General features: G+C 39.2%; 1 protein-coding gene across 3 annotated transcripts in view; it reads right to left on the minus strand.

Annotated features, from left to right (window-relative positions):
• Window positions 1–3,622: 3,622 nt before the first annotated feature.
• The window catches only part of ABCC4 (ATP binding cassette subfamily C member 4 (PEL blood group)), a 156,895-nt gene continuing 143,827 nt past the window's right edge, over window positions 3,623–16,690 (minus strand). For all 3 annotated transcript variants that reach the window (XM_071806713.1, XM_071806706.1, XM_065830443.2), the window contains 2 exons: window positions 12,919–13,053; window positions 3,623–8,038 (listed from right to left, as the gene is read on the minus strand). In XM_071806713.1, coding sequence (XP_071662814.1) covers window positions 7,931–8,038; window positions 12,919–13,053 — 243 coding nt within the window. In that variant the 3' untranslated portion in view covers window positions 3,623–7,930. The remainder of the gene's footprint in view (window positions 8,039–12,918; window positions 13,054–16,690) is intronic.

Below are 16,690 nucleotides of genomic sequence, written 5' to 3' on the forward strand. Positions count from 1 at the left end.
ATGGGCTCTTGCACCTTCTTCACAGAGCACCTGGGAGCTTCCATTGCTCCCTTGAAAGACAAGAAAAGCACAACTACCTGTCTGTGAGACAGAGACATCTAAGGAAAACCTCGCTGTGCTTCTTTCATGCTCTAGGAGTTGTCTCCCTAGAAATTTCTGCTTTTCAGAGGGCTTCTCCTCCTCCCCAGTAAGCCCGATTACTCCAAACGGGCAGCGGTCCAGTCAGCCAGCAGCTCGTGTGGACGACACCTAGATGAACAGGCTTTGGCCATGCCTGGCACAGGATAAGCATCTGCCCTTGCTTACCAGCAGCTCTTGGCCTTTCACTTTCTGCTTTCAGCAACGAGAACTGGTTCTGCGCAGCGTCTGTTGCAACTTCTTCCAGGTGCAGAAATGCAGAGAGAACCTCGGCAAGTCAAACCAGTGCAGGGAGAGCCCTTGCAGGCCCGTCCCATCCCAGCAGAAACCGGGCAGCTCGTTGCTCTCTCTGGTCTCTTGGCATGTGCAGAGGTACCTTCCTGTTCTCTCAAGGCTGGGATGGTCTCTATCGTTCGCTGCTAGAAACAGCAGCAGAGACTTTTCCATAAAACTATTTGAAAAATGCATATTCCCTTCCTTTCTGTGTCAACATGTGTGCATGACGCGACATGCCGTTCGAGTAAATCTAGCTCTACTGACATGCACACTGACAGAAATGAACACACATGTGTGTTTCCAAAACTAGATGAAAACAAAAATTCAAATTCACAGGTGCCAACAAAGACTATACCATTTAGTTTCTCTGATCTATTGTGACTCAAAAAAATCAATAAACATTAACCACGTACATAAACGTGTGATCTACATAGAATGCTTGAAAGTAATTGCAAAAGAATTTGTTGAGTAATTAAAAAAAAAAAAAAGGGGAGAATGAATGTCAGGAGGTGACCTGGTTGTGGGAAGAGGCACTTAATTCACTGCATGCATGACTCATGGTGAATCACTTGCATAAGTCCACTTGTGGAAATCACTACTCTGCGAAAGTGCATACATATTAAATCAACCAAAACACAGAGCGGTCCATATTCTTGGTCCAATGCTGTCTTCTTGCCAGTACAGAACAAACAAATATCTAGCTAATGATATCTCAGCCTGAGCAGGGAGGTGGGGAGAAAATATTTTTTCAGTATCTTGGCAGTCTTTTCAAGAGACAGCACTTGCTTGCCCTATTCATGCCCAGCATTTATGTTAAAGAGAAAATCTAGGCCTGTAATATTCAAGAGCAAGCTCTTGTTGACAACGAAACTTTGACTAATAAATCTGAGGCTGCGTTTCCCACCCAGCTCTATTTAATGCCATAAGGTAATTATGGTCCTTTCCTGCAAAATACAGAGCTCCACGAAGCACGTCAACTGGCATGAACATTAGCAAGATTTGCTTTCTTCAGGCTACTCTCAGGATAAACAACTCCTTCATTTGCTATCTGTGGTTGAACCCAGAGATACAAAGCTTACTGGAATTAAACAAAGGGAACTATTTGTCATTGCCCCCAACCTTAATTTCCAATAGCAAGCCACTAAATCTAAAAAAAGAAAAGAAATAAAAGGAAAAAAAAGAAATAAAAGAAAAAAAAGAAAGCTGTAGCTCCGTAATAAGCTTTGTGTGCCTAACACGATCCACCAGACATATTTCAGGCATCAAATTCAGATGTTGGAGTCACCAGGTGGCACACATGCCTTTGGCTGCATCACAGTAGTTTAAACTGCATGAAATGGAAGCTCATTCTTTGGGTATAGTCTAAGTAGGAGCTTCAGCTAATACTTCAGAGCTCTTCTGTTAAAAGATTTATTGATTAGAAGGAAAACCTTGGTCTGTAGGGAGACTCACTGCCCATATGTTGTGCAAGGAGCAGCTGCAGCAGGAACAGCTGGGTACAAAGAGCATCCCATCCAAATCAGAGGTCCATGCGGTGGTGACAGCACCGAGGGCAACAGCATCCTTGGGGAGGCAGGAGGATCGTGTTTGCTTTTGTAGAGCTGCCCAGCAGCTAAAGCACGGTCCCTGCAAACAGCTGCAGTCTCAGCCACCACCGCCCAGCTGGGGCGGGACTTCTGGTATTCGTACTGGCAATCATTGAATAAAATGCACAAATATTCCCTGGAACTGGGACCCAAACCTGGGATTTCCTTTGTCCCGGTGGAAACATAATCCACTCAGGATGAATATTTCTGAATATTATGCTTCAGTGATGTAGAGGACGGAAAGGCCCGAGGGGCTCAGGTTAATGAAACTGCAACCCCTGTGTTCACCCGAGTGTGTGCTAAAAACCCAGGAAAGAGACAAGAGCTCTGGTCCAGCTTTTAACTCAGCCACATTTGAAGCAAGCAGGTATGATCCAAGCACCCTGCACTGAGCCCCTTCAATAACTTGGTGCAGGACATGCCCCAGCTCCCAAACAGCAGCACGACTGCCTCCGCTGTCTTCTCCAGGTTATGATACTTTTGAGCATGTGCTGGATTTGTGGCTAAGAAGATCCACAGGGGATTCTGTATCTCAAAATGGGCGAGGCTACTGATTTCAGGCAATTTTGGGAGTTAAATAGTGGCAAGGTACAGACAATGGAAACCTGATTTCAGAGGTCAGCGTACGGCCCTGTGGTTTTGTACATTGATATTGCTCCAAATCCATGAACCAGCTTTATACACAGAGTTTATGAAAACTGTGTTTGTTTTGTGGGTAAGTTCATAAAACACATATTTGGCTTTGCTATTAATCAGCAGCTCTCTTTCAGGCAAACTAAATAATCCACCTCACCTGTTCTCTAAGAGGGAGCTGTTGCATTAGCACAGGAACACATGAATTTGGCAAGTGCATGCTCCAGGAGAATACTGCACGTAGCACGAATGACTATTGTGATGTGAAAACCTAAGCCAAACTCACAGGTAGTTAAGATCGCTGCATGGTGGCTGCAAGATAGACTTGTGGTAGCAACATGAGAAATTTTTACCACCTATTCCAACATGATAAAAGGACAGATGCCAATTTCTCTTGCATCAAGCCCTGGAAATTGCTGCACTGGGAGATTACTGACAAATGCACAATTTATGTTGTACTAAAAACCTGCATCGAAATAGTAGATTTAAGTGCTTGAGAGGGTTGGTAGACATGAGGAAAAACTTTGAGCGGTTTCCAGAAACAAGCAGATTTAGAGTGTCTTGTTAAATTAAGCAACAAATTCATCAGACAGAAGCACAGGACTGGGAGGTGACACCAGAATTTGGAGCCGTCCTGCTAACCCGCTTTCCTTCTGTGTCCATCAGACTTCCACATTTTGGCTGTCTAGTCCATTGAGCTTGCTGACTGCTTGGGGCAGAGACCGCAGCTGGGCAACTGCAGTGGTTCTTCCACAGCAATTCTTTCAAAAACTATTTGAATCACTTTTCAGCCCTTGCCATTGAAGCAAAAAAGCCTGATCATGTACTCTGGAATGTATTGTTTTGTGTTGTACCTCCAAATAGAGAATTTTCAATGCTGTGAGCTGGTGATGCCATGAAGATGTGTCTGGAGATTTCAGGCACAATATGGCTTAGCCCAGCACTTCTGCTTTCAACCACATTCGCAATGACGACAGACTGCTGCACGCTTCTGAGAAACGCCATTTATTGTATGACAGCAGTTGTCACATGAACATCAACAAAAGAAATCATTCCATAGCAATAAAAAAAAAAAATGAATTATTACACAGATGCAAACAAAACAAAACACCAAAACCAAACAAAACCAGAGTTAAAATGAAAAAGCAGTGCGCTGTTACACAATGTGGAACATACACAGAAAGCCATGTTCTTCTGCTAAAGTGTCAGATGCTCATCGCCATCCCAGGAAATAAGTCATTTCGATTTTTTTCCTCTCCCCCTTGCCCTGCCCCAAGGAAAACTTAAAGTGATATATTTCAAAGGGTCAGATTAACACAAAAAGCAACATTTTCAGGAGAATTTCTATACTGTTTAAGTCTTTTGTCCCCTTCTGGTTCTTTCCGCTATCTTAAACAGGTACTGGGAAGCTTAAAAGAAACAGCCAACATCACTTAACCAACCAGCATGACTGATGTTGGTCAGAAGGTCTTCTCCCTTCCAAAGGGCAGCACAGATGGCATCGCAGAAGACAACGCCTGTCTGGTGGATGAGTTTTGGTTCAGTCCACTAAAGAGAATTTTGCCCTTAAAATAAGCAAGAGACAACCTGTCCTTGAGAACTCTGTTGGTTTTGAGGAGGGGCGGAGCAAAGCTAGACCAAAATGAATGTCTGAAGAACAATTCTTGGGATTAGAAGTAGAGGCCATTCCTAGCCTTTCGCAGAAAACAACAGTTCCGTAACCGATGATTTTCCATATTACTGTATAAAATTTTATTTATCAGAAATAAGACTATGGAATACTTCAAGGCACCTCATGGTGAAGAAGTATTTTAAAGGCTTGAATAACTCCAGAGATTCAATTCTTTTTCCAAGCTCTCCAGGTAGGAATGTAGCTTACAGCAACCAGCACTGCTGTTACCAAATAAAGCATGGGTATTTTCAAAGTGGAAGTTTAGAACTATTTGAACTTTTCTGTAAAAGGAAACATAAAACACCTTGCCCAAAAGGTAATTTGTCCATTTAACAGAGGAAGACATTCACCAAAGGAAGGTCTTTCTCATCCCTGATCCGAGTTTTGCCATTCCGGTAGATGGCACTTTTTTACTCAGCTGAAATTAAACAGGTCTGTCTATCTTAACCAATAGTCCTATAAACAAAGCAACTATCAACAACAAAATCAACAAAAGAATCGAAAAACCAATTTCCTGATTAAAATATTTTTGTTACTTTAAATTAAAAAGATCTAAACAATGTCAATGACAGACATAAATGACTTGTCATCCATTGTTCTACCTGCAATTTATGGTTTTCAAGTGTGATTTTGTAAAAAATTCGTTTTCTCTCATATTGATATTTGATACCTACAGCTAGTGATGTCCTGCCAAAACATGTGAAGAAGCAGAATCAGTATTTTCAGAGATAACTGACATTTTTGTGCGCATTCGAAAAGCTACAGGGTCAAATTAATTCTGGCTTATAGATTTATAGCTGGATCTGTCAGGGTCTCACACCAGCAAGTCTGCAGCAACCAGCGTTTTGCAGCTCTGCTCTTAAATGTAACTCACCATAGACTCATTTCAGAACTGAAATGAACTAAAACTGTAATTATACCCTTGGTTTACACATGGATATCTCCTTGGTTCTGGCAGAAAAAAAATATAAATTCAAGGTATACAGCCAGAAGAATGTACTGTTCTCTTAAGAGTATTTAAAAGTCTCAGTGTATTACACATCATACTTAATATCCTGTAAGAACTAATGATTTAGAAATTAAAAGAATTCACTATTGTAAAACACAGACTCCGGGTATGTCCAAACTTCTCAGTTAAAAAGGCAAACAAATGAGCTCAAGCATCAGACTCCATTAAGTGTCTACACTGTCTTACTGGTCATCCCACCCTAGCTCTCTTTTTGGACCACTCCACCCATGTCTCTGCACGACAAAGCTTGAGCAGAGTTTGGACGTGGCCCACACCATGGATCCCTTTCAAAAAGGCAGTTACAGACAAGACCATGCAAGGCTGAACTTTCTTCATGCGACACAGTCCCCCAGCATTATCCCATGTGACTCTATGCACTCAAACACTTTTCTACATCTTCACATACCTCTTCAATACAAACACCACTCTACTGAGCTGCAGAATATCCTTATTTTCAGACAATTCGAAATGAAAAGGAAGGCACAACAAAACACACTAGATGATAACCATGTTCTAGGTCCATAAGTGGACTGCATGAGCCTGGAGAAGACCAAGGGCCAAGTGACACAGAAAAGTGGATGTGCTGATGTGCTCTAAGGACTGTCCATAAGCCCTGCTCACAATCTGTGTGACGTGGCTTTGAGGACAGGCAGCTGTCTCTGACCACGTGCTGTTTAGCACCAGACATAGCACAAGCCTCACTCTGTGCATCACTGCATGAAGTTCAGTCCCACTGATTTCCATGGGATTCCTTCTAGTGTAAGATGCTTCACACCACAGAAGAAGTGTCAGAACCTCCCAAAAGCAAGCTAAGGACAAGAGCATCTTATTTTGTAGCTTCCTCTCAATGACAGAAGGGGACGCTACCAATAAAACAAGAGGCTAGATGCTGTTTTTTACCTGCAGCCCAGCAGGGGCAGCTGGCTGGTGGCACTGCAGGTAGTACGAGGTCCTCGCCTTTCTCCTGGGATGCCACCGCAGGACAGCAAACCACAGGGAAGATGCTGCAAAGCGGGAATGAGAATTCCTGCATGGGACAAAGTCCTTCTAGATGATCCTCATACAGTCTTTGACCTCAATCTACTTCTGGACAAGGGGAGAGTAAATTTGAATTGGTTATCTGCTGGTGGAACTTCTTGATATGAGAAACATTCATGTTTGCCTTATTTTTAGACCATTGGGTGAACATTTGTCTTACAAAGGTAACAGCAAGCATCATCAGCATTTTTTTCTCGAAAGCACAGTATTTGCCATGTCCTGAAGAGATCTGTTGCCCTTGAGTCTCTTCTGTGACCTTTAAAGAGTGAGATGAATAGATTTACTTTCCACTGGACCTCAGAGAGAAGGTATCTCCAGAAACATGAAAAAATCCGAAGCAGCATAGCACTTCCTTGATTTTTTGTCTTTTTTTTAAAAGCATGGGAATAGTGCCTTTGTGTTAAAGTGCTTTGCTGAATCAGGACTTAAGTTATTCATACCAAACCTCTCACTACATTCTTCTCACTATCAGCAAGAACCACTTGAAACTACAGGTTGTACTTTCCTACCTATTCCAGTAAGATGCCAACTTCAAACAGCTCGAGTTCAACGGAACCCAGATGCAAAACTTTAAATACACTAAGGTTAAATATTTTTAACATATATTTAATGAATTTGTTGTGTACCCTGCAGTTACAACTTTGGCTTGAAGGCACAAATATTAAGGCACAATAAATGCAAATAACGTATACATTTCAATGTGTTGTGTTGAAGATAACTTTGTACTACACAGTATTTAGGTATAATGACATGTCATTCAAACATTTCCCCAAGTTATTTTAATACCTTTTTTCTTTGATAACCTGGATAAAAAAAAAGGAATGTATGTTACATTATTTAAATATTTCTTCAGTGCAAATGTGGTAATTTTCTTCTAAAGTATAGAGGTTTTCTTCTACAGTATAGAAGACAGACTGATTTTTCAGCATTCGGATTTTAGCAAAATAAAGCTAATATTTACATTCATCTTGAACAGCATTACTTGAATTATTTATCAAAAAAATAAGTATATAGTACTTTTTGCTATCAAAGAGAAAAAAGTATTTTTGGCTTGTTCTTTTTTCTACCAACCTGCATAGCTACTTATGACAGGCAGAAGGATGGTTGCATTAGACAACTAAGTTGCACACTACCGAATCTGCTGTTGAGACACAGCTGTCGTGCTGAAGTGACACTGAAAAAAACCCTTTGGTTTTGCTTGTTCTCAAAATATTTCTGAAAAAGGATGCATTCCAATTTTTTTTAATAGGCTCCAAATATGCACCCTAGACCTGTTAGGCGTCCTGCACCTGTTTAAATAAAAAGAGATTTCTATCACATAACTTTCAAATAAAAACTTAGTCTGCCTAATTTCCTTGGCAATACAAACATAATTAATTGGAAAGGAAAACATATTGCACTGAAATGAAAGAAAGGGGGACAGCAAAAAGTTTTCTTCTCAGTATTAAATAGGAAGGACGTCCAGTGCAAAGAATCGCTCCCTCTCTTCCCAATCTCGTTGACACTTGCAAACGTCGTCACTGAGTTTAGATGATCTCGGTTTTACATTCTATGGAAAACAGTTACGGTTATGAGGGGTCACAGTGCAGTTTCGGTTACGCATAATCCTGAGGAAGGGTCCAGGGAGGAGTCTGTGGCAAGCTGGCCATTCTGAACCACTTCTGGGTAGTTCTTACTGAAGTACACCTACAAAAAAGATTGGATTCCATGAGTAATTATGCAACAAACACCTTTTAATTTCAAACAAAACTTCTGGAGGTAAATACAGTAGAGATAAATACATGTCCTTAAGGAATCCCAACAGGAACTTCAGGTTAGTGGCATTCAGTAACTGTGTGTAACTGAAAAATTAGTAAAATTACTATATGATCTTACATTATAACAAAGTGTGAGAAAAATTCCACGCAACCTGTAGATCCAGTCAAATTCTGGTAATTCAGATAAACAGATATATTTTATCATGTTACATTAAACTGATAAGTAAAATCATTTTACTAGCTCAAAACACGAAGATAAATTAAAAACAGGATGACAAAGAAGCTGTGAAATCTTGCGTCTGCACAAGGGTTTCTCATTTTCACACATAAAATGAACACAATGGATTTGGATGTTAATATCAGGTTGTAATCCCTATATTTTACAAACTATGATTGACAACCATTGAAACTTCGAAGTATATGTATGAAATATCCCAGCGTTTAATTTGTGCTGCAGAGCAGTTATAGGGCCTATAGAAATGTGATCTCTGGATAGTGAACCACAATAATGAAAGAAGAAGCAAAAGCTTTAACAATGACTCAACCAAGCAACTTCTCTAAAATGTAAGATGATACCAAATAATAGGACAGTTCTTTGCCAAGCCTTTGAGTTCCTGAATTCTACCAATTTCTAGCTCAACTAGAAGAGATACAGGCTTCCTGATAAATGTATAATCAGAACATAAAGGAAATGAAATCCTGTCAAGTTTCACTGTTCCACAATCATCAGTTTTTAGTAGCTGTATCGTATCTCTGTTCCTTGACAGATGCGCATAACAAAATGAAATAATGTCAAGACTTGTGTGCTCTTATCTGAAAATGTGTTTGGGTGAAAAAGGACTTCAAATGCAATTTTTTCAGAGAAGAATGTGAAAAGTTTTGTTTGAGTCTTTAAAAACAGAAAATGCGCTATCTTTCTGAAGCTGACACGTGTCACGACTTAGGTCTCATAGTCAGATGGCTTTGACTGTGGCTTACGAAACATTCCTCCAATTTATATTTGAGAGTGTTGTCAACAAAGTTCAGTTTGTTTGATAATAATGTCCTTTTCGTATATATGAATACATGTATAAGATAAAAAAGAAATAGTAATTCTACAAAAACATTCCTGTAAGTACCACTGTCGTCTTTTGTGCATGCACCCTAACGCAGGATACATGCATCTTTACAAGTTTCAAAGAATATTTAGGCCTGATTTGGATCAACAAAAGAATTGGAAGCCCTGTTGAGAGGCATTCCTTGGTAACGGGCCACAATCGGATGCAATGGAGGGAAGTAAATCAGGCGCCTGCCTGCACACAGAGACCGCAGCCCCAGTTGTGCATTCCCACCCTGTTCCTGGTTTAAAACATAAAACTCTGGCGTACTTTTAATGCAGATTTTGAATGTGACTTTTTTTCTTTTTTTAAATGGAAAATTAATAGAAAACCTTGGCACATTACTGAAGACAGTGAAATGGCAGCTGCTTTTCAACTGTCTCATTGCAATTCTTCCCCTCAGCCCAATCCCTCAAGATATTAAACACTCCAGTCTTTATACAAGTTTCTTCCACTGCCAACAGAGCTGCAACGTTTTTAAAAGTAATCACTGAGGTGAGATAACACCTAATATTTTAATATTTACACATCTGTCATAGCTTTAAAATAAAATAATCCTCATTTTTCCCTCACAGTACTCAAACTGAGTTTCCCTCACAAACTGATTGACAAAAAATCAGCCCTACCCTGATGCCACCAAAGCTTGTGGAAAAGACTCTCTCAGTGCTGCCAAGAGCATGGAAAACACACCAACTTTTGTTTATTTCAATAACTGAGCACTTTTTTCCTCCTTTTTAACTCCTTGATGACTATTTCTCACTTTCCCATAGGATTTTCTCCTAAAAAAAGTTTTGTGTGAACTGAGCAAAACAAAAATACGGTCTCAGGATGCCAAGCACAACTCTATTGCAGTCAGGCTCACAGGCTAGTTTATACATACACTCAGTGGTCTCCAATTGGAGCTGTGCCTGTGATGGTTTTTTGACATTTGCAGAAAAAAATGGGGACAGTGAGTGACCAAGAGAGACATTCAAACAGAGTGTTGGATCAATTCAGAAGCCTGAGCTAAGGTTCCAGCAACAGCTCTGTCTTGCAATGCTTAGCTAAGATGCCCACAAGGATTTTTGAAAATTAGGTTTCTTCAAAGTTAGTCTTCCAATTTAAGGTGTGTAGTGCCTCTTCATTTGCACTTAAAGGATATATGTAGAATCCATACTGGTCCAGAAAATGTATTTAAAGTCTCACCTTACTTGAAAGAAGCTCTTGGTACATTTGTTCTGCGCAAGATTCAGGTCCAAAGTGCAGTAAATCAAATAATCATTGCCAAAGCATGGCCACATTCCAAACCATTTTACTTAGCAACCCACTGTAATGCCTTTTGAAAAGTATGTATATATGTCATGTTACCATTTCTTTTTATGTGCAGCATGCTGTTTTTCAACAACAGAAAAGAAGCTGTTCTTCATAAAAACAGTTCTTAGTAACCACAGTAGGAATGTACGAGACCAACAGCAATACATGTAACAGACTTACTAGTGTAAAAAGAAAAGCCATTGGAATCAGCTCTTGTGACTAAGCAACTTCTCTGAAACTAAGCATAAAGCACAAGGGACAGCAATAACAAAAACCTTGAATTAACATCCAAGTCTTTCAAAGAGAAAGAACTGTAACTGTGCTTCTGGGTAGCTGCTGACTGGAGATACAGTCTCTCGATTCCCATATTTTTGGGCTGAGTGCGGATAAGCACCATGCTTTGCATTCTTGGCAGATGCTAAAGCTTGTATCTGCCTTCTAGCCTGGGAGTTAGCAAACTTTTTCATCAAACCACATTTCAGCAGAGACTGGTTCCTGGATCTCTTCCCTTCCTGTACAAAATCACATAACATTGATGTGGTAACTGCAGATGACTATACGGGCAAGCAACATCAGGCAATTATTACTTTTTTTTATATATATTTTGAATTATCTTTGAATTCAATTGAGCAACTGGGGAGGGCTGTAGGGAAGGAAGAAAGAAGAGACAGCATGACATGGCTAAATCTCTACAGATGACAGCTGGACAGCCTCACCTCTTGCCATTCCAAGGATCAAGCCTCCAGAAGCTGGTCTTCACTTTGCAAACACTGGCCATATGAATTTGAAGCTATCCTTTGGAACACAATTTATATAACCTCCAGATTGTCACACACATACCATAAAAAACATGGCTGACCAATTCCTTTCTAGTGATTAAATATAAGTAGTTACACAGTGGCAATGGAGAAGGACAGCAGGACTTAATATATAGCCTAGTTAAGGACAACACTGTTTCCTCAGTTCTGTAATTAGTGCCACACATTAATTTATAGTGTACATATAGTGTACACTCTTAGCTGCAGAGTTTCACCTGAAAAACTCTCTTAAAAAAAGAAACATGTTTCAGTAGTTCTAAAAAAATTCTAAGAACATGAATGGATACAGAAACCTCTTCCATAACCTTCAAGAAGTCCAGTAAAATAGCCTCCAGACATGAGCACGCAGCCTTCAGGACAGCACGTTTTTTCTTTTCTTTTTTTTTTTTTCCCAGCTTGCTGGAAATGCTCTTATTTTTACTGGAAAATAGCCAGGCACCTGCCATTTTGTTTCCTGTCTTTAAGTGTTGCTTCCCGCCTACTGGTGTCCTGTTTCCCCAGGAAACAGTTTGGAGTTTGCGTGCCCCTAGTTCTGCTTCACACAACCAGCAACTGGAAGAGTGGAAAGAATAAATGTTAGAGATAAGACCTTTGCCTCTTGCCTTGAAAAGGCTCTCTTAGGTCACTACATGACTGATATCGGTGTCTTGCTTGCATGCTGAAAGTAAAGTTACAGGTCTACAAAGCAAGTTGCTGCCAATCTGAGTGCGGCTGGTCTCGGCTGAAGTGGTGCTGAAACTCCATGGGCACCGGGAGAAATAAAAGCTTGCTCTGGACATTTCACATGGTATGTTATCATGAAAAAAAAAAAAAAAAGAAATCAAGCCAAAAGTTAGTCAAAATGAGCTCCTCAATCACAGGTCATTTTTTTATCTTCTTATCTCTGCTTCAGCTTTCCATCTCAAAAGTGCAGATGATATAGCCTCACCTCAGAGGCATATTATGAAAATTAATCCATTGATGTTTCTAAAATGCTTTGATTGCCAGAGGAATGCTCACAATTACATTAATAATTCTGTACTCAGAGTAGGATTTGAATAGTAAGCAGGGAACAAGGAGGCAACCAAACATTCAATAGCTGTTTCTTAATTGAGCCTTGCTCATCCTATGTGCAGAACAGAGTGAGGGTACAAGAAAAAAGTAAGAGAAAGCACAAAAGAAAGAATTCGATCACACCCTCCAGAGACCATAATACAATTCACAGGTACTGAACCTCAAACTAAAATTTGATGAGCCCTCTTAAAAACATAGAAATAACAGATAAATGCTGGACTCTGTAGCCCTAACATGTTTTTACTGCAAGTTTTTTCTAAGATCAATGCCCAGCACAGGAGAGTATGTCATATATTATTTACACTTACTGTTTTGTGTACATACAGAAGGATGCAAGAAATCCAAATAGTCTTTCCACTCAGGGTATATAAATACACTTATCATTTGGCAGTCTGTGTATATCCCACTAAAAAAAAGCACTGACAATGATGGCTTTGCCTTGCAAAGCAGAGATTCTTTACTGGAAGGCTTAGTGCAACACTGAATATGCTAACTTGGGATAAACAAACTGCAGAGGCAAACTTAATTATCCCTTCTTCTACAATTACCCGTTTTGCTGTTTCAATCAGAGAAGTTGCTTCAGTCTTGCCCACTTGTTGCACCATTTTGTAAAACAAGCCATCTTGTTCTTGGAGTAGAATGTACGGTTCACCATATTCTTTCAGTCTTCCTGCATCTAAAACCTGTTAAATCATCAGAAACCAACATATTAACATAAGAAATTCAAAAACAAACGTTAGAGACTACAAGCAAGGGGGAACGCAGGCACTTTAAGTGCTAAGATGAATTTTGTATCCTGAAAACGAAATACGTCTTCTTCAAAGTAGCATTGCACTTTTTCAGTTCATAGACCTGGTGTACAATTTTAGAGTGCCCTACAGCCATTCCATCTATAGGAATCCAATGCAAAGTTATGCAGAGTATGGAAATACAATGTTTGTGAAGCCAACAAAGCAGATTATAAGATTCATTGTGTAAGAAAGAAACAAAGAGGCCTAAAATAGGCTCTGAAGTAAACAGCTGTGGGTAAAAACCACGCAATAACCACCACGACGGTTAAGGGAGAATAAGTAGGTCTTTTGGATTAGAGGAGGTGAAGACGTAATTAAAGAAAATGAGGGTGTTGCTGAAAAGATAAACAATTTCTTGCATCAGTTTTTGCTAACTACGTATTAGAAAGATACTTACCCTTAACCTATTCTTTCTACATTGAAAAAAGAGATGAGATGCCACAGGGGACATAGGTACCCAAAAGAGAGGAAGAGAGAAGGGAAAAAACAACAAAGAAATTAAAAAGGCATTAATTCAGTAAGCCACAGAGGATACATACAGCCAAATATATCGGAAAAAAAAAATGAATAAGCTGATTGAACCTGTAAGAAAATATTCCCACACTAGTGACTCTATTTAAGGACTGCACGGTAGCAAATTCATGCAGGGACCTTACAGACCAGCATATACATTTTAAGATAAGACAGCAATTTAGTAAAAATAATCATTAAAACACAAGTGTTAAGACACCCACATCACAGGTAGAATTTGTTGTCCACAGTTTTAGCAACAGTAAATTGTACCTCACAAATCTGATACAATTCTTAACGCACCAGGAGAAACCTGAAGGAGACATGGTTTATATGGTTTTCCAGAAAGGTTTCTCGTGTAACTAAATAGCTGTGCTCCAAGGGACAAAAATTTTTCAAGAACCTGGACAGAAAACAGAGATCAGAAATAAAGAGTGCATTTTCCTTTGTGGAAAACGGAACAGGTAGGAACTGGTGGGAACCACAATGTTCTGGCATATGTGGTAGCTACATATGTGTTAGTCATCAGAAAAAGGAGTTATCAGAAAAGTGACAAACCTGCAAATGACACAAAAATGTGCAGGTAAGTCTAGACCAGAGGAGATTCAGATACAGCTCGCTAACCTCAGAGAATAAGAAATACAATAGCAGGGAAGAGTCAATATTGACAAATGCAATGCACTCAAACACTTAACTGACTTATAAGTTAATGGTATTGACTCAAGAAAGACTTGGGTGTCAGTCTACAAGTTCAGTACTTTAGTTCATGTGTAGGAGCAGTGAAGTTAAAAAAAAAGGATTTATGTGAGAAAAAAAAGTAATTCAGAAAATATTTTTGTTCTTCTATAAATAAAAAACTGAATACACATGGCATACTATTGAAAAAGATATTGCCACAACAGAGGGACTTCAAGGATCCATAACCAAGCCATAATTATGGTGTACACACTTTTAAGGGGAAAAAAATATATATGTAAGATAAAAAACTGGAGCTGCTGATTTCAGGAAATAAATTATTATAATAAAAGGTATTATGAGGACTACTTCCAAAATAACTAAAATAGTTTGCAAACTGATGTTTGAAAGAAGAAACTCCAACAAGCTCGGAGACAAATTCAAAGTCCTGCGAGGAAACTTTCAAATGTGCGATTTTTGCCCATGCGACTCCGAACAGCAAAACACCCTGATGAGCCAGAGCTGGGTAGGTCCCCAGTGCTCATGGAGAAACTTTTAAATATCAGCAATATTGCATGGCACAATATATAGTCATTTAATACACAAGAGATGCATTATTTCACTTGTGTTAGAGAAGTCTACTTGCACGCATTGATTTTTTAGTATATTTAGTCCTATGCCATTTAATTTGGATATTTAAGAATTAATTAGAAATATAATCACCATCTGTGACATACTGTACTACATAAAAGTTAAGGACAGCTTCCTTAAAAATACAATGTTAATATATCATATAGCGTTCAGCATAATAATTAAACTGGGGCACCAGCACAGGACATCTCTGGTGCCTTGATAATTGCAGGTTTTTTCAGCTGAGCACCAGCTTATCCAACCACTCCTTAAGAAAGAAAACAAAAAGCATCTTTATTAATGTGTCTCTCACAAGTAAAGAACTACAACAGAAAAACAGAGGTTTTTTTTTAAATGTATATTACAGCAGTATTCAAATTTTAACATGAATTTTGCAAATTTCTGAAACAACCACAAACATGGACAATTTTCCTCCTTCAGAGAACCTGGGAGGGGAAAATGAAAATATTGATTCATCCTTGACAAGTTTTAAACAGTCAAGTCCAGAAGATGAACAGATAGAGTGTGTGTCCAGAGCGATTTGTGTGTCCTAGAAAAATTCCATTCACATTTTAAACAAGTCACTAATCTACTCATATCCTTTTCTTGAGGAATAAAAACAAACTTACGTTATCAAAATAGACAGAATAAACATAGGGAAAACAAGCTGTGTTTTTGGTTTTTTTAAAATCTGAAATAAAAAAAGTTAAACGAACAGACAATGTCATTCCTACAAGTCAGGAATACTCTACAAACCCTATTCACCATAGAAAACCAGTGTTTCTAATAACAGCTGTCATCTACAAGACAATGGAGAGAATTTAAGCTGATTTACCTGGTAGTTATATATTTATACACTTAGAAAAAAAGCGCTTAGACAAAGAGATAGGTTCTCTTCTTTGAAGAAATACGTGCTGATCAAATTTAAATAAATAAATAGGTACTTTGGCTAAGGCTTTGCATACTCTTACTCACTGACTCCAAGCCAAATTAAAATCATTAGGACTTCAAAAAGCCAGCCAATCATTCAGGAAAGGTGGAATCTGGTGTTTACCAGCCACATATTTTCTGATCAACCTCTGTGCAATTCTTATCACCCCACAATACGACCAAATCAAACTCAGATGCATTCCAAGGCCGTCGTACCAGTGGAACTTGATACAGAAAAGCCAGAGAAGCTTCCAGCTGGTGAAATCAGATCGGCACGTCATTGCAGAAGAGACACAGGTAGGAGCACAGGACACTGAATCAGCCTCGGATTTCATTGTAGACTTTAATGTAGACTTTGAGAGAGAGGTATTTTGGAGGAAGCATTCAACTTTTCAGCTCTTTGGTCTGATCTTTTGTAAAATACACCAGATAAAGCCCCATAATCATTCTGTGGGAGTTAATTGCCTGAGAAATACTTCAACACCTCTGAGAAAAATAAAACAAACACAGAAAGCTATATAAATCCAAAGCAGCCACACATAAACCAGGGCCAGATCCTCCACCGGCTTGCACTGGCAGCCTCTTTTACCTCGCCTGCGCTGTTCTTGCCTTTGTAGTCAGATCCGTGTGACTTCAACAGGATTTTCTCAAGGGGAAGAGTAACTCCAACAGCACCAAATTTACAAAATTGGCTCTTAGTGATCATGCAAAAGAGCACACAGAAAAATTCTTACTCAATGGAATTCGTTCACCTCCTTGTGTAAGGTGAAACTGCTCTTTATTT

Source organism: Patagioenas fasciata, chromosome 1 (genome assembly GCF_037038585.1).
Source record: "Patagioenas fasciata isolate bPatFas1 chromosome 1, bPatFas1.hap1, whole genome shotgun sequence".
NCBI classification, from domain to species: domain Eukaryota; kingdom Metazoa; phylum Chordata; class Aves; order Columbiformes; family Columbidae; genus Patagioenas; species Patagioenas fasciata.